The 19296-nt window shown below is 47.5% G+C and overlaps 1 protein-coding gene across 1 annotated transcript in view; it reads right to left on the minus strand.

The window, feature by feature from the left end:
- The window catches only part of CARD8 (caspase recruitment domain family member 8), a 62846-nt gene extending 45176 nt beyond the window's left edge, over positions 1-17670 (minus strand). The window contains exon 1 of the mRNA XM_029069996.1: positions 17559-17670. Coding sequence (XP_028925829.1) covers positions 17559-17596 — 38 coding nt within the window. The 5' untranslated portion in view covers positions 17597-17670. The remainder of the gene's footprint in view (positions 1-17558) is intronic.
- Between the last annotated feature and the right edge of the window lie 1626 nt (positions 17671-19296).

The following is a 19296-nucleotide window of genomic DNA, read 5'->3' on the forward strand; positions in this document are numbered from 1 at the left end:
TAAATACCCAATACTCAAATACCCAATACTCAAATACCATTGAATGAATAATTTTAAGTACCAGGTCCTTTATTGCAATATCTTCAAAAAATTGCTTCAGTGATTCCATGCAGCTCTAAAAAAAGAAAGAGTTTTCCCCCTGACTTTCACAATGTATTCAGGTGTTGGACCAGTGGAATGAGCAATGTCAGGGAATCAGGACACTGTGGTTCTAGTCTCAGTTGGGCTTTGCGGGGCTAATCCATCAGTGATGCTTTACACATAGTAAGTGCTCAAAAAATATGACTGAATGAATGAAGGCTTCTGACTAGGGAATACCTGAGGCATTCTGCAGGGCAGATAGGCCCAGCAAAAATCCTAAAAAATAAATTGGCTACTGTGGGCAGCAAAAACCACAAAGCTTTACCAAGGCAGCTCCCAACTGGATATGGCACTGTGGCTATCTACATATCTTTAAATTATATATTATGACATTTATTCATACTAAGATGTCTCCCTCTAGACTTTAAGCTTGTCATGGGCTGGGAACATGTTTGCTCATTCTGTTGTACTATACTCTCCCAAGCACTCAGTACATTGCTCTGCACATATCTATAATTCTATGCATTTATATTGATGCTATTGATGCCCATTTACTTGTTTTGATGTTTGTCTTCCCTCTTGTAGACTGTGAGCCCGTTGTGGGCAGGGATTGTCTCTATTTGTTGCTGAATTTTACTTTCCAAGCACTTAGTACAGTGCTCTGCACACAATAACTGCTCAATAAATACGACTGAATGAATAAACGCTCAATAAATACAAGTGATTGTTTGACTGAGCACAGCTCTCCGCTGTGCAGTCACTTTGGCCGTAATTAGGCACGTTATAGAAACCTGTACCCCCTCACTCATCATACTGTATTCCCTTGCAGTAACAGGACTGACGGATGAGAGACTGTCAGTGGCGCAGTGCAAACCACCAGCACTGTAATCAATTCCTTCACTCAGGTCCTATACTTCCAAGATCGATACTCAAAATGCGACTCCATCCCCATCCTCTGAAAGAGTTCATTTTTTTAGTTACCTTTGCCTTTGTAATTTTTTATGGTATTTGAAAAGCACTTAATGCACATCAGTACTGTCATGGCAGAATCTGGCAAACTGCATCCCAAAGCCACCTTCTTGGGGCCCAAGTTTCCAAGGGACAAGATAAGCCATCAGGAGCTCTAGATAAGTAATGCCTATCATAGTCATCACAAAGCTCAGATACAGAATATCATTTTAATTTAGGCCAAAAGCAATGAAATGTTCTTTAACCAATCTGGACCCAATTACTAAATTCACATATCTATTCTTTTTTAATGGTAGTTGTTAAGCACTTACTATGTGCCAGGCACTGTACTAAGCACTGAGGTAGATTCAAGATCAGGTTGGACAGGGTTCATGTCCCACATGGGGCACACAGCTTTAATCCCCATTTTACAGTTGAGGTAACTGAGGCACAGAGAAGTGAAATAACTTGCCCATGGTCACACAACAGAAAAATGACAGAGCCCAGGTCATCTGACTCCCAGGCCTATGCTCTTTCCACTAGACTACATTGCTTCTCACATTTGCGGAGAACATTGTTATGCAGACTTTGTGGACATGCACAATTACACAGGTGATTTTCAGGATTCTAAAATCCCTGATAGAAAGTTCCTCTTGTAAGAACCCACCAAAAAGAGAGGGCTGAATGAAACAGATCAAACTCTTTTTTTTAAAGTTAAATATTAAAACAGAGGAGCCAAGGGCAAGCTAATGGAAAGAGCATGGGCCTGTGAGTCAAAGAAGACCTGAGTTCAAATCCCTGCTAGACCACTTGCCTGCTGTGTGACCTAGGGCAAGTCACAACTTCTCTGTGCCTCAGCTGCTTTATCTGTAAAATGGGGTTTCCAATACCTGTTCCCCTTCCTAGTTAGGCTATGAACCTCTGGCAGAGCAAGGATGTGTCATTCACCCACCCCCATTCATTCATTCATTCAATAATATATATTGAGCGCTTACTATGTGCAGAGCACTGTACTAAGCGCTTGAAATGTACAAATCGGTAACAGATACAGTCCCTGTCCTTTGATGGGCTTACAGTCTAATTGGGGGAGACAGAGGGGTTAGCTGCAGACAGGTGAAGGGGGGTAGAGGGAGAGCAGAGGGAAAAGGGGAGCTCAGCCTGGGAAGGCCTCTTGGAGGAGGTGAGCTTTAAGTAGGGTTTTGAAGAGGGGAAGAGAATTAGTTCGGCGGAGGTGAGGAGGGAGGGCATTCCAGGACCACGGGAGGACGTGGCCCAGGGGTCGACGGTGGGATAGGCGAGAATGGGGGACAGTGAGGAGGTGGGCGGCAGAGGAGCGGAGCGTGCGGGGTGGGCAGTGGAAAGAGAGAAGGGAGGAGAGGTAGGAGGGGGCAAGGGGATGGAGAGCCTTGAAGCCTAGAATAAGTCCCCAGTTACCTTGAATCTACCCTAGCACTTTTAATACGGTGCTTGGAACACAGTAAGCCCTTAACAAATATCACAACTATTATTATTAACTTGCAGGTACCCAATAACGCCATGAAACTCCTACACAGGAATAAATCAGCTCACCTCCATCCAGACACTGGGGCTGTAGTCAAGCTCAGTTCAAAATGAGGATACGATCTATGACCTGCTTAGAAGCAGTGTGCTGTAGTGGATAGAGCAACCACTTGTCTGCTGTGTGACCCTGGGCAAGTCACTTCACTTCTCTGGGTCCCAGATGGGGAAGCAGCATGGCGCAGCGGATAGAACACCACAGGCCTGGCAATCAGAAGATCTAATCCTAGCTCTGCCACTTGTCTGCTGTGTGACCTTCACTTCTCTGTGCCTCAGTTTCCTCATCCTATAAAGTGGAGATTATGACTGTGAGCCCCACATGGAACATGGACTGTGTCCAACCTGATTATCTTTTATCTACCCAGTGCTCGGCACTGTGACTGGCACACAGTAAGCGCTTTACAAATACCAGAAAAAAAACTAAGTTTGAATACAGAACCTACTGTTTGGGCCCCAGCTCAAAGACCGAAGAAGCTGCAGTCTACATCCCCCACCTCAGAGAGGAAGAAAGCTGTTCTGAAACCACTCCAGCCTTTGCAGCAGAAGTAGGGCCTGAACACCTGTTACTTTCTGCTCCTATAGACAACTGCTTTCACTGATGACTTAACTGTCAATAACTTACCACTAGTCAAATTGATGTATTTACACTAGATTGTTCAATGTTCAGTTTTGGAAAATGAGCTGTTCCATTTCTCAGGAAGTTTTCTTGTGTTATTTATTTTTATCTTTCAGAAAGACAACAAATAACTGTTTTCCCATAAATGTTTCTAGGACTTATACAACTGTGTACACAAATAGTGATTTATATTCAAATACCTTAAACTGAGAAACTTTAATAGGTTTTAAAGTAGGTATGCTAGTGTTTCTCCCACTGCCAGGTAGGTTTATCTGTTTAGCTTTAGTTCCTCATATTGCTTTTCTGATTCTTTCCTGGGTATCTTATCTCTCCCCTTCTGTGACTCAGTCATCCTGGGATTGGGGTCTTAATACACACTTTCCTTCCTATATATTTCCTCTTTCTGCCACATGCGGTTTCCTTGTCTGTGTTTAAAAATATTTTGTTCTTTATTATCCCATTGAATATACAGCTGAGGGGACTGGATTGAATGGGTTGGTAGGTTAGGCTTTTGCTGTTTAAGGTTTGGGATGTTGTTTGCTCTATTTCCTGGTCTTCCTCCCTGAGAATTTTTAAGGATTTGGGGGATAGGGGATGAATTAACTCTCTTCCCCGCTTCAAAGCCCTACTGAGAGCTCAACTCCTCCAAGAGGCTTTCCCAGACTGAGATCCCCCCCTTTCCCTCTACTCCTCCCCCTTCCCTCAGCACTGTGCTCATTTGAATATATTACCCTATTTATTTTAATGACGTGTACATCCCCTTGATTCTATTTATCTTGATGATGTTGTCTTGTTTTTGTTTTGTTCTGTTTTGCTTTGCTGTCTGTCTCCCCTCTGTAGACTGTGAGTCTGTCATTGGGCAGGGATTGTCTCTATCTGTTGCCGAATTGTACATTCCAAGTGCTTAGTATAGTGCTCTGCACATAGTAAGTGCTCAATAAATACTATTGAATGAATGAGATAGGTCTTTATTCTTTTTTCCATTAGCCCTTAAACCTATTTTTGTCTAATTTTTTAGTTAGAGTGCCACATCACCTTTCTGAAATCTTTATTGGCTCTTTGTCAGTAAGGTTCTTATTGTTTATGGCACTTAACTTTTTACCTGTTTCCTTATCTCTTTCCTTATTAATAATAGTATAAGTGGTACTTGTTTAGCATTTACCCTGTGCCAAGCACTGTACAAAGCAATGGGGTAGATACAACATAATCAGAATAGGCACAGAGAAGTTAAATGCTTGCCTAAGGTCATATAGCAGGCAAGGGTGGAGCCATTATTAGAACTCAGGTCCCCCACTCTCAGGCCCCTGATCTTTCCACTGGGCTGTGTTTGCTTCTCATGACCTGTTTCTGTTTAATAATTATAATAATGTTGGTAATTGTTAAGTGCTTACTATGTGCAGAGCACTGTTTTAAGCACTGGGGTAGATACAGGGTAATCAGGTTGTCCCACGTGAGGCTCACAATCTTAATCCCTATTTTAGAGATGAGATAACTGAGGCACAGAGAAGTTAAGTGACTTGCCCACAGTCACAAAGATGACAAGTGGCAGACCCAGGATTCGAACCCATGACCTCTGACTCCCAAGCCCAGGCTCTTTCCACTGAGCTAACAGAAACAGAAGCAGCTATTGAGGTCCTCCTCCCAACTTTTTTCCCCTATTGGCTAAGGGCTAAAATTGATCTCTAATGTCAATCAATGGCATTTACTGAAAAACTTACTGTGAACAGGCCATTGTTCTAAGCACTTAGGAGAGTATAATACAGTTAGTTGGAAGACATGATCACTGCTCACAAGTTTAGAGACTAGATGAGAAATATTTTCTCTCTAGCATGTGTGTACGTCCCAATTTTTTTTTTTTTTGGTCTACAGCTGACTCCCCAGTGTCCTAACACCAGAAGTCAGCACATACAAGCTTAGCGAATGATCAACAATTTTGCCAGTTTCACTCGGAAGCCCGAACCCGAGTACTCTTTCAACATAGAAAGGATGTGGCTGGCTTTGCATTATGAGTTTGACTTTGGGTATCAGAAGGAGAGATTGAAAGATAAAAGGCCAATTGGGCCAAGGAGAGTTTCTGAGAGAAGCGAGAGGACTTTAGTCTTCACACGCTACTTTCCCCCATCATTCTCTAGACCATAAGCTCACCTCCACACTATAAACTCATTGTGAGCTCGGAAGTCTTTTGTATTGTACTCTCCCAAACACTAATACAGTGCTCTGCACATAGTGAATACTCAACAGATACCATTGACTGATTCTCAGGACTAGTACTGAGTATTCTGGGAAGAACAGGGGCTTGGGAGTCAGAGGCTGTGGATTCTAATGCCAGCTCCACCCTTGTCTGCTGTGTGACCTTGGGCAAACCACTTAACTTTTCTGTGCCTCAGTTACCTCATCTGTAAAATGAGGATTAGGACTGTGAGCCCCACGTGGGACCACCTGATTACCTTGTATCTACCCTGGCTCTTAGAACAGTGCTTAAATACCATCATCATCATCTCTCCCTGATCTCCTGATGCCTACAGCCATAGTTAAGAGGGAATGTGTCTACCATCTCTGTTTTATTAGAGAAGCAGCGTGGCTTAGTGGAAAGAGCACGGGCTTTGGAGTCAGAGGCCGTGGATTCAAATCCCAGCCCCGCCACTTATCAGCTGTATGACTTTGGGCCAGTCACTTTAGCTTCTCTGGGCCTTAGTTACTTCATCTGTAAAATGGGGATCAAGACTGTGAGCCCCACATGGGACAACCTGACTACCCTGTATCTATCCCAGAGTTTGGAACAGTGTTTAGCACATAGTAAGTGCTTAAATACTATCATTATTCTACTCTGTAAAGCACTTAGTACAGTACTCCACACACAGTAAGTGTGCAATAAATACCACTGATTGATTCTATTTATCTAACTAGCCATCTTTTCTTAGGCCACTTCACCTTAACATGTCATTAAGTTTAATGGTAAAATGCAAAGTTCTTTTTAAGAACTTGTAAGGGAATGGGAAGATACCCACTGTAGAATCCCCACACAGCTTCTGCGCTCTATAAAAAGGACTGAATGAGTCATGCTTCTGATGGCAAGAAATCAGGAAACGACAATAGCCAAAAAACAACTGCTCTCAACTGTCTCCCTCTGATTAGCGGGTACTTGAAAAAACAATACCACATCCCAGAAATGATCAATACTGTAATGGATATTGATTCCTGCAAAAAATCATGGCCATTCAAAACCACAAGTCCTCCTTCTCCTCCAGGGCTGCTGCCAGAGACTTTGATTGGAGTTGTGGCTGCCCCTGAAAGTGAATACTGTGTTGTCCTCTTCTCCAAGGATTACTTTGGACTTCCTGCACTGCAGTGAAGACCTAATCGTACAATCCTACATTTTAGTAGTCAGATGAGAATTAGAGGCCCAGAAGTGTGGCCTAGTGGAAAGAGCAGGGCCTTGGGGGTCAGAGATCTTGGGTTCATATCCCAATTCTACCACTTCTCTGCCGGGTGACTTTGGGCAAGTCACTTAACTTCTCTGTACCTCAGTTACCTCATATATAAAATGGGGATGAAAACTGAGTCCCATGTGGAACATGAACTGTGTCCAAACTGATTACCTTGTATCTACCCAAGCACTTAGTACAGTTCCTGGAACATAGTAAACACGGAAATACCATTTTTTAAAAAGTGGGGGACAGGGCCTTTTTTGACTGGTACAAACAGGGACAGAAACTAAAGTGTTTAGACTCACTGAGCAATGAAAAAAAGGGACAGAATAAGGCAGGAAACATTTTCCATGTCATTATTATGGTATTCATTATATTTACAATATTTGTTAATCACTTACTATTTGACAAGCACTGTTCTAAGCACTGGGATAGACAGAAGTTAATCAGGTTGGGCACAGTCCCTGTCCCACATGGGGATGATAATAATAATTGTGATATTTGTAAGCGCTTGCTTTGTGCCAAGTGCTATACTAAACACTGGGGTAGATAGGCTCACAGTCTAAGTACAAGGGGGAACAAGTATTGAAACCCTATTTTGCAGATGAGGGAACTGAGGCACAGGAGGCAAGTAATCTGCCCAAGGTCACATTACAATTTGCTTATTGCTGTTTATAAATAGGGGGTTATGCGATACAGAACTCATATGAAAATTTAATGCACCTTCGGCCAAATATGCTAACCTTCCCAGCAGTTTCTCAAGGGGACATCTCCCACCTGCCCTTAAAATCTAACCCCTCCACCTGTGCCTCTGACCCCAAATCACTCACACCTTATTAAACACCTTCCCCCCCCCTTTCTCACCTGACTCCCATTTTCAACTACTCGCTCTCCAATGGCTCCTTTCCTACTGGTTTCAAAACCACCCATATATCCCCTCTACTCAAAAAACCTTCTCTTGGCCCCATGATATCCTTCAGTTATCACCCCATCTCCCTCCTACCATTCCTTTCCAAACTCCTCAAGTGAGTAATTTGCTACCGCTGACCTTATTTCCTCTCCTCTAATTCTCCACTTGACCCCTTCCAACCTGGTTTCTGTCTCCTCCATTCCACAAAAACTGCCTTAAGGTCAGAGACCTCCTTTTTGCCGAATCCAATGGACTCTGCAACATCCTTATCCTCTCAACCTCTCACCTGCCTCTGACACTGTGGATTTCTTTCTACTGGAAAAGTTATCCAACTTTGGCTTCACTGACACACTGTCCTCTCCTGGTTCTCCTCCCATCTCTCTGGTCACTCAGTCTCTTTGGCCATCTCCTCCTCTGCCTCTCAACCAATAACAAGACCCAGTTCCAGATCCCCTTCTATTCTCCATCTACATCCACTCCCTCGAAAGTTTCACTGGCCCCCAAAAAGTTTCAACTATCATCTCTATGCAGATGATTACAAAAAAAAAAAGTCTACCTCCCCATCACTGCAGACAAGATCAGCAACCCACCTCAAAAACCGGTAACTTCTGTTCTCTTACTCAACCCATATATTGTCTGACACAAAATCCCATTAATTCTGCCTTCACGACATGGTGGCTCAGTGGCTTGGGAGTCAGAGGTCATGGGTTCGAATCCCAGCTCTGCCACTTGTCAGCTGTGTGACTATGGGCAAGTCACTTCACATCTCTGTACCTCAGTTCCCTCATCTGTAAAATGGGGATTAAGACTGTGAGCCTCACATGGGACCACCTGATTACCCTGTATCTACCCCAGTGCTTAGAACAGTGCTCTGTACATAGTAAGTGCTTAACAAATACCAACATTATTATTATTAGAATATGCCCTTCCTCTCTATCCGAGCTCCTACCATGCTGATCCAATCATTTATAGCCTACCTTAACTGCAAAGGCCTCTTCATTGCCCTCCCCGACTCCTGTCTCTACCCTCTTCAATCCACACCGAACTCTGCTGCCCACATTATTTTCTCGAAAACCTTTCAGTCCACATCTCCCTACTCTTCAAGAACCTCCAGTGGATGTCCATCCATCTCGCCGTCATAGGGAAACTCCTTACCATCGGCTTTAAGGCATTCATTCATTTAATCGTATTTACTGAGCTCTTTCTGTGTGCAGAGCACTGTAGTAAGTGCTTGGGAAAGTACAATACAACAATAAACAAACAGTGACATGCCCTGCCCATAATGAGCTCACAATCAGCTCTGCCTATCCTTATCTCTCTGATCTCCAACTTCAATCCACTCCACACACTTTGCTCCTCTATTACCATTCTATTCACTGTGCCTCCATCTCATCTGTCTCTCTGCTCACCTCTTACCTGCCACTTGTCAGCTGCGTGACTGTGGGAAAGTCACTTAACTTCTCTGTGCCTCAGCTACCTCATCTGTAAAATGGGGATTAAGACTGAGCCTCACATGGGACAAGCGGATTATCCTGTAAATCTACTCCAGCACTTAGAACACTGCTCTGCACATAATAAGCGATTAACAAATACCAACATTATTATGTCCTACCTCTGTCCCGGAATTCCCTTCCCCTGCATAGCCAAAAGACCACCACTCTCCCCATCTTCAAAACCCTACTATAATCTTATCTCCTTCCTGAGGCCCTCCCTGACTGAGCCCTCACTTGCCCTTCCCATCTGCATCACCTATACACATTGTGTTAAAATGACATTTAAGTGCTTATTGTGTGCCAGGTACTGTTCTAAGCACTGGGGTAGATACTAGGTTGGACACAGTCCATGTTTCCATATTCATTCATTCAATTGTATTTGAGTGCTTACTATGTGCAGAGCACTGTACTAAGTGCTTGGAATGTACAATTCGGCAACAGATAGAGACAATCCCAGAGAAGGGAAGTGACTTGCCCGTGGTCACACCATAGACAAATGGCAGAGTCAGCACTAGAATCCAGGCATGTGGGTCTGTACCCGGCTCCACCACTTGTCTGCTGTGTGGCCTTGGACAAGTCACTTCACTTCTCTGGGCCTCAGTTACCTCATTTGCACTATGGGGATTGAGACTGTGAGCCCCACTTCGAACAGGGACTGTGTCCAACCTGACTTGCTTGGATCCACCCCACCGCAGTACAGTGCCTGGCACATAGTGAGTGCTTAACAAATAACACAATTATTATTATCCTGTAAATACTTTGATATCCACCTCATCCCATACCCCACAGCACCTAGGTACTTATATCCTTGTACTCTGACAATTTCCCCTACCTGTATTTTATTGTTACATCTGTCTCCCCATCTAGTCTGCAAACTTCTTGTGGGAGGAGAACGTGTTTACAAATACTTAGAATATTGCTCGGCACAAAGTACGTGCTTAGGAAATACCATCATGCGATTAATCGACCAAATAATGCCAAGTTTGCAAGCGTGAGCTACGGGGAAGATGGCGATGCTGTCAGCAGTGATGGAAAATTAGGTGAAGGAGAAGATTTGGGAGGGGAGATGAGACATTCATTTTGGACATGTGAGTCTGAGGGGCCAGTGGGGCATCCATGTAGACATATCCTAGAACCAAGAGTAGCTAAAAAAAAAAAAAAAAAAAAAAATCTCCAAGAGGACTTCCCCAACTAATCCCTCATTTCCCCTACTCCCTCTTCCTTCTGCATCACCCTTGCACCCTTTAAGCCCTTGACATTCACCCCACCCTGAGCTCCACAGAACTTATGTATATATCCATAATTTATTTCCATTGCTGTCTCCCCCACTAGACTGTAAGCTCCTCGACATCAAGGAACATGTCTTCCAACTGTGTTGTTTTGAACTCTCCCAGGCACTTAGTACAGTTCTTTGCACAAAATAAGCACTCAGTAAATACTACTGACAGACGAGAGATTGCAGGGAGGGAGAGAGGTTAGGGCTAGTCAAATAGATTTGACAGTCATCCGAGCTGAAGTGGTGGTTGAACCCAGGAGAGCAGGTGTTCTCCCCAGGGGCCCCAGAGCCCTGAGAGATGCCCACATTTAGGAGGAGGGAGCCAGCGGATGAGCCAGCAAAAGAGATGAAGTCTCGGCCACGGCTTCCAGTTGTTGATCCCATTGTGCCACATTTGGGTTCTATAGTATGTTTCTATAGAGAAATCAGTTTCATTGGTATTCTGTTTCTTTATCCTAGTTGCTTTCTCTGTACGTCCATTTTCTCATCATGTATATGAGCGTAAAATCAGATCTTGACTTTCTGGAACTCCTCCTCCACTTAAAGCCTGCAGTCAATGTCCCAGAAACAAATTCCTTGGAAGATATCTGCTCCAAATCCATGCATATTCCCATTTCTCTGGCTCTAATAACTCAATTTACATGTAACTATATGCTCATTGTGAAACAATTAATCAATAACATTCACTGAGTGCCTATGTGTACAACACTGTACTAAGCATTTGGAAGAGTACAATATAGAGTTGGAAGACATACACTCTGCCGACAATGAGCTTCCACTCTAGAGGAGCTTGTTGGTATTGTTTCTTTATTCCAGCTGCTTTATCTGTATTTCCACTTTCTCATCATACATAGGAACATAAAATTAGGTCTTGGCTTTCTGGAACTCCTCCTACTCTCAATGCCTAGAGTCAATGTCCCGGAAACAAATTCCTGGAAGACATCTGTTCTCTATCCATGCATATTTCTCTTTCTCTGGATCAAATAACCTCATTTACATGGAACAATGTGTTCATTGTGAAACAAATGCATCTTTGGGATCATGAGGAAGTTGTTCACTCTGAGATACTGTATTTCTGGGCCCTCTTCTGGTGATGCTCTTATAATGACGCTACAGTCAACCAACCAAAAATCAGTGGCACTTACTGAGGGCTTTCTGTGTGCAGAACACTGTATTAAACGCTTACGAGAGTTCAATACAGTAGAATTGGTAGACACGATCCCTGCCCACAAGGAGCTTTCAGACTAAACACTTTCTCTCTCAACTCCCATATTATCAGCCACCAAATCCTGTCAATTCTTCCTTCACATCTCCAGAATCTACTTGTTCTTCATTCCATCTGCTACAGTGCTGGTCCAAGCACTTAAATTCCAACTCAACTACTGCATCAGTTGCGTTGCAGACTTTGTGGCTCCACAGTTTCTCCTCTCCAGTTCATACTTTGCTTTGCTGCTTGGGGCTCACAGTCTCCCTCCCTACTCTAAAGAGGAGGTAACTGATGCCCAGAGAAGTGAAGTGACTTTCCCAAGGTCACACAGTAGACAAGTAGCAGAACGTGGATTAGAACTCATGACCTCTTGACCCCACTTTCCCCTCCAGTTATCGCCCTATCTCCCTACTACCCTTCCTTTCCAAAATCCTAGAACAAGTCATCTACAATCGATGCTTAGAATTCCTTAACTCCCATTCTCTCCTGGACCCCCTCCAATCTGGCTTCCGTCCCCTCCTCTCTACCGAGACTGCTCTCTCTAAGGTCACCCATGACCTCCTTCTTGCCAAATCCAATGGCTCCTACTCCATTCTAATCCTCCTTGACCTCTCTGCTGCCTTTGACACTGTCGACCATCCCCTCCTCCTCCACACCTTATCTCACCTTGGCTTCACGGACTCCGTCCTCTCCCGGTTCTCCTCTCACCTCTCTGGCCGGTCATTCTCGGTCTCCTTCGCTGGAGCCTCCTCCCCCTCCCATCCTTTAACTGTTGGAGTTCCTCAAGGGTCAGTTCTTGGCCCTCTTCTGTTCTCCATTTACACTCACTCCCTTGGTGAACTCATTCGCTCTCACGGCTTTGACTACCATCTCTACGCAGATGACACGCAGATCTACATCTCCGCCCCGTCCTCTCCCCCTCCCTTCAGGCTCGCATCTCCTCCCGCCTCCGGGACGTCTCCACCTGGATGTCGGCCCGCCACTTAAAACTCAACATGAGCAAGACTGAGCTCCTCATCTTCCCTCCCAAACCCAGTCCTCTCCCAGACTTCTCTATCACCGTCGATGGCACGACCATCCTTCCCGTCTCTCGGGCCCGCAATCTCGGTGTCATCCTTGACTCGTCCCTCTCGTTCACCCCACACATCCTATCCATTACCGAGACCTGCCGGTTTCACCTTTACCATATCGCCAAGATCCGCCCTTTCCTCTCCACCCAAACGGCTACCTTACTGCTACGGGCTCTTGTTATATCCCGGCTAGACTACTGTGTCAGCCTTCTCTCTGATCTCCCGGCTCCTCTTCCTGCAGAAACGATCTGGGCATGTCACTCCCCTTCTTAAACAACTCCAGTGGTTGCCTATCAACCTCCGCTCCAAACAAAAACTCCTCACTCTAGGCTTCAAGGCTCTCCATCACCTTGCCCCTTCCTACCTCTCCTCCCTTCTCTCTTTCTACCGCCCACCCCGCACGCTCCACTCCTCTGCCGCCCACCTCCTCCCCGTCCCTCAGTAATAATAATAATAATATTGGTATTTGTTAAGCGCTTACTAGGTGCCAAGCACTGTTCTAAGCGCTGGGGGAGATACAGGGTAATCAGGTTGTCCTACGTGGGGCTCACACACTTTTAATCCCTATTTTACAGATGAGGGAACTGAGGCACAGAGAGGTTAAGTGACTTGCCCACAGTCACACAGCTGACAAGTGGCAGAGCCGGGAGTCGAACTCATGACCTCTGACTCCGAAGCCCAGGCTCTTTCCACTGAGCCACGCTGCTCGGTCTTGCCTATCCCGCCATCAACCCCTGGGCCACGTCCTCCCGCGGTCCTGGAACGCCCTCCCTCCTCACCTCCGCCAAACTAATTCTCTTCCCCTCTTCAAAACCGTACTTAAAACACCTCCTCCAAAAGGCCTTCCCAGACTAAGCTCCCCTTCTCCCTCTACCACCCCCCTTCACCTCTCCTCAGCCTAACCCTCTTTTCCCCCCCCATCTCCCTCTGCTCCTCCCCCTCTCCCTTCCCATCCCCTCAGCACTGTACTCGTCTGCTCAACTGTATATATTTTCTTTACCCTATTTATTTTGTTAATGAATTGTATATCGCCTCGATTCTATTTAGTTGCCATTGTTTTTACAAGCTGTTCTTCCCCGTGACTGTATTTATTGCCATTGTTCTTGTCTGTCCATCTCCCCCGATTAGACTGTAAGCCCGTCAAACGGCAGGGACTGTCTCTATCTGTTGCCGACTTGTTCATTCCAAGCGCTTAGTACAGTGCTCTGCACATAGTAAGCCCTCAATAAATACTATTGAATGAATGAATGACCTGACTCCCAGGCCCGTGCTCTATCCAATAATAATAATAATAATGTTGGTATTTGTTAAGCGCTTACTATGCGCAGATCACTGTTCTAAGCGCTGGGGGAGATACAGGGTAATCAGGTTGTCCCACGTGAGGCTCACAGTTAATCCCCATTTTACAGATGAGGTAACTGAGGCACAGAGAAGTTAAGTGACTTGCCCACAGTCACACAGGTGACAAGTGGCAGAGCCAGGAGTCGAACTCATGACCTCTGACTCCGAAGCTCATGCTCTTTTCCACTGAGCCATGATCCACTACACCATGCTGCTTTCTCTATCTCTTTTCTCTCTCCCAAGAGAGACTGCACTCTCCCAGGTCTTTGCTTACTATGTGCAAGCCACTGTACCGGGCGCTGGAGCACTGTACTCGTACTCAATCTCCACTTTATAGACGAGGAAGCCGAGGCCCGGAGAAGTGAAGTGACTTGCCCAGGGTCACGCAGCCGGTAAGTTGCTGAGCCGAGATAATAATTGTATTTGTTCATTCATCCAATCGTATTTACTGAGTGCTTACTGTGTGCAGAGCACTGTACTAAGTGCTTGGAAAGTACAATTCGGCAACAGAGAGAGACGATCCCTGCCCAACAAGGGGCTCATAGTCTAGAAAGGGGGAGACAGCAAAACGAAACAAGTAGACAGGCATCAATACCATCAAAATAGAGTCAGATATATACACATCATAAACAAAATAGAGTAATATGTACAAATATACACAAGTGCTGTGGGGTTTAAGGCCTATGTGCCAAGCACTGTTCTAAGCACTGGAATAGACACAAGGTAATGAGGTTGTCCCACGTGGGACTCACGGTACTTCATCCCCATTTTCCAGATGAGGGAACTGAGGCCCAGTGAAGTGACTTGCCCAAAGTCACGGAGCCCCCTGCTCCTTCCATTAGGCCACGCTGCCTCGACATGGCCACAACGTCTTATGCAGAATGTAGTACCGAGCTGGCTGGCTTAGGCAGTCAACCCTCCCCCACTACGGAGGTCATTTTATTTATTTATATTGTTCTATGTTTATTTCTACTGTCTGTCGCCCTCCCTCTCGTTGTGGGAAGGGACTGCCTCTACTGCTGAACTGTACTTTCCCAAGGGGTTAGTCCACTGCTGTGCACACAGTTTGGTGCTCAATAAATAAGATTGAGAGAATGCATGATGGAGCCTGGGGAGAGAGGCTGTGTAAAAGGGAGGTGAGGGACCTGTTCCTTCTCTCCACCTCTCTTCCCCATCCTCCTGCCCGGGGAAGCGGCCCCGGGCCTCCATTCATTCATTCAATAGTATTTATTGAGCGCTTACTATGTGCAGAGTAATAATAATAATGTTGGTATTTGTTAAGCGCTTACTATGTGCAGAGCACTGTTCTAAGCGCTGGGGTAAACACAGGGGAATCAGGTTGTCCCACGTGGGGCTCACAGTCTTAATCCCCATTTTACAGACGAGGGAACTGAGGCACAGAGAAGTTAAGTGACTTGCCCACAGTCACACAGCTGACAAGTGGCAGAGCTGGGATTCGAACTCATGAGCCCTGACTTCAAAGCCCGTGCTCTTTCCACTGTGCCACGCTGAGTACTGGACTAAGCGCTTGGAAAGGACAAATCGGCAACAGATAGAGACAGTCCCTGCCCACTGACGGGTTTACAGTCTAACCGGGGGATTCAGACAAAAACAGTAGCAATAAATAGAATCAAGGGGATGTACATCTCATTAACAAAATAAAAATAGGGTAATAATATATACAAATGAGCACGGTGCTAGGGGGCGGGGTGGGAGGAGCAGAGGGGAAGGGGAGCAGAGGGAGAAGTAGGAGCTCAGTCTGGGAAGGCCTCTTGGGGGTGAACTCTCAGTAGGGTTTTGAAGAGGGGAAGAGAATTAGTTTGGTGGAGGTGAGGAGGGAGGGCATTCCAGGACAGCGGGAGGACGTGGCCCAGGGGTCGACGGCGGGATAGGCGAGATCGGGGGACGGTGAGGAGGTGGGCGGCGGAGGAGAGGGGCGTGCGGGGTGGGCAGGAGAAAGAGAGAAGGGAGGAGAGGTAGGAGGGGGCAGGGTGATGGAGAGCCTTGAAGCCTACACTGAGAAGTTGCCCTACCCCCCGCCCCCGCCCCCAGGGGAGTCACACACACATACAGAGACAGAGACACACAGGCAGAGACAGAGAGACAGAACGAGAGAGAAAAAAAGAGAGGGGAGAGAGACAGAGAGAGACAGAGAGGGACAGGGACAGAGAGGGACAGGGACAGAGAGGGACAGGGACAGAGAGGGACAGGGACAGAGAGGGACAGGGACAGAGAGGGACAGGGACAGAGAGATAGAGGAAAAAGGGGAAAAGACAGAGAGACGAAGAGAGAGAAAAAGAGAGCAAGAGAAAGAGACAGAGAGAGAAAGAGACAGAGCGAAAGAGAGGAAGAGAGACAGAGCAAAAGAAAGAACAATTTTTTAATAGTATTTATTGAGCGCTTACTATGTGCAGAGCACTGTACTAAGCGCTTGGGATGAACAAGTCGGCAACAGATACAGTCCCTGCCCTTTGACGGGCTTACAGTCTAATCGGGGGAGACAGGCAGACAAGAACAATGGCAATAGAGTCAAGGGGAAGAACATCTCGCAAAAACAATGGCAACTAAATAGAATCGAGGCGATATACATTTCATTAACAAAATAAATAGGGTAATGAAAATATATACAGTAGAGCAGACGAGTACAGTGCTGAGGGGATGGGGAGGGGGAGGAGCAGAGGGAAAAGAGCGTTAAGGGAGCTCAGTCTGGGAACAAGAACAAGAGAGAGAAGGGGAAAAAAGAGACAGAGAGAGAAAGAGAGACAGAGAAGAGAAAATGTGTGTGTAAGGGAAAGAGACAGAGAGAAAAAAAGAGAGCGAGAGAGACAAAGACAGAGAGAGACAAACAAACATCCAGAAAACAGCCCGCCTCCTCCTCCTCCTCCTCCTCCTCCTCCTCCGCGCCGCGGCCCCAGGCCCCGCCCCCGGCCCGTTCCCATCGGCTCGTCCCGGTCCAGGCCCCTCCTCCCGAGGTCCCGCCCCGCCCCCATCGGCTCCTCCCGCCCCCCGCGTTGGCGCGGGAGCCGCTTGGAGGAGAGGAGGAGGAGGAGGAGGAGGAGGAGGGGAGGAGGAGAGGATGCGCGCTCCCGCCCCCGCCCGGCCGCAAACGACGGTTTCCCCTCCCTTCCCCGCCCGCCTCCATCCCCCATCCCCACCCCCCGCCCGCAGGACCATCCCGCCTCGGCCGGGGCCCCGCACCCGCCCCCGCTCCCGCTCCCGCCCCGCCGGAGCCCGGCCCTCCCAGCGCGGGAAGGCCGGCGGCGGGACCGGCCCCCAGCCTTTGTTCCTCCAAACCGCCAAGCCTCGGCGCTGCCCCCGCCGCCCGCCCGCCCGGCCCCTTATTCACTCATTCACTAGTTTTCCTCGAGCGCTAACTAGGTGCAGAGCACTGGGACTGAGCGCTTGGCATGGACAGTTGGGCAACAAAGACAGTCCCTGCCCCACGACGGGCTCAGGGTCTAAGCGGGGGGCGACAGACGGCAAAAACGCAACAGAACGATATCGTCGAGGTCAACAGAATCAAGGGGAGGGACACCTCAATAACGGAATAAATAGGGTAATAAATAATAGCTACAAATGAGCACGGTGGCGGGGGGAGGGGGTCAATGAGGGGGGTCGGTGCGGGGCTCACCTGCTCTGGCCCTGCAGCTCCTCCCCGCCTCCGCTCATGGTGGCCGTCCGGAGAGGGGGCCGAGGTCGCGGGGAGCCCCCCACACAGCGCCCACCGGGCCCAGGAGGAGGACGACGACGAGGAGGAGGAGAAGAAGAAGGAAAAAAGGGGGAGGGGCCGGGGGCGGGCCCCCAGCATCGGGGGGCGGGGGACCGCACAGCGCAGTGCAGCAGCTGCAGCCCCGCCCCCGAGCCCTCACCTGCAAGCCGGCCGACCCCCCCCGGCCCCCGACCCAGCGGGACCCGGCTTCGACACTTAAATAAATAAATGGTGGTATTTGTTAAGCGCTTACTAGGTGTAAAGCACTGTTCTAAGCGCTGGGGGATACAAGGTAATCAGGTTGTCCCACGTGGGGCTCACAGTTTTAATCCCCATTTCACAGATGAGGTAACTGAGGCACAGAGAAGTTAAGTGGCACACAGCTGGCAAGTGGCGGAGCCGGGATTCGAACCCATGCTCTCTGACTCCCAACTCCGCGCTCGTTCCACTGTACCCCGTTGCTTCCACCCCCAACCCTGCTCCTCCTTCTTTTATTTCCATTTAGTCGTATTCATTGAGCGCTTACTATAATAATAATGTTGGTATTTGTTAAGCGCTTACTATGTGCAGAGCACTGGACTAAGCGCTTGGAATGGACAATTCGGCAGCAGAGACGATCCCTCCCCCACGACGGGCTAAATGGGGGAGACGGACGGCAAAGCAAAATAGAACAAAACAACTCCTCCTCCGGCCCCTGCTGATAGTAATAAACACTAATAAGGACGGTGGTCGTTCATTCAATAGTATTTATTGAGCGTTTACTATGTGCAGAGCACTGGACTAAGCGCTTGGAATGGACAGTTCGGCAGCAGAGACCATCCCTGCCCCACGACGGGCTAAATGGGGGAGACGGACGGCAAAGCAAAATAGAACAAAACATCTCCTCCTCCGGCCCCTGCTGATAGTAATAAACACCAATAAGGACGGTGGTGGTTCATTCATTCAATAGTATTTATTGAGCGCTTACTGTGTGCACAGCACTAGACTAAGCGCTTTGGAATGCTCAATTCGGCAATAGATAGAGACCATCCCTGCCCGATGACAGGCTCACAATCTAATCGGGGGAGAAAGACGGCAAAGCAGAACACGACAAAACAAAAACAAGACAACATTATCACGACAAATAGAATCAAGGAGCTATACACCTTATTAACAAAATAAATAGGGTAATAATATATACAAATGAGCACGGTGCTGAGGGGAGGGAGAGGGGGAAGAGGGAGAAGGAGCAGAGGGGAACGGGGCTCAGCTGAGGGGAGGTGAAGGGGGAAGGGGAGCAGAGGGAGAAGGGGGAGCTCAGTCTGGGAAAGCCTCTTGGAGGAGGTGAGCTCTCACGGTTTTGAAGAGGAGAAGAGAGTTAGTTTGGCGGAGGTGAGGAGGGAGGGCATTCCAGGACAGCGGGAGGACGTGGCCCAGGGGGCGACGGTGGAATAGGTGTGAACGGGGGACGGTGAGGAGGTGAGCGGCAAAGGAGCGGACCGTGCGGGGTGGGCAGTAGAAAGAGAAAAGGGAGGTGAGGTAGGAGGGGACAAGGTGATGGAGAGTCCTGAAGCCTAGAGTGAGGAGTTTTTGTTTCGTGAGGAGGTTGATAGGCAACCACTGGAGGTTTTTAAGGAGGGGAGTGACATGCTCAGAGCGTTTCTGTAGGAAGATGATCCGG

The sequence above is a fragment of the Ornithorhynchus anatinus genome, chromosome 1 (assembly GCF_004115215.2).
Source record: "Ornithorhynchus anatinus isolate Pmale09 chromosome 1, mOrnAna1.pri.v4, whole genome shotgun sequence".
Taxonomy (NCBI): Eukaryota; Metazoa; Chordata; class Mammalia; order Monotremata; family Ornithorhynchidae; genus Ornithorhynchus; species Ornithorhynchus anatinus.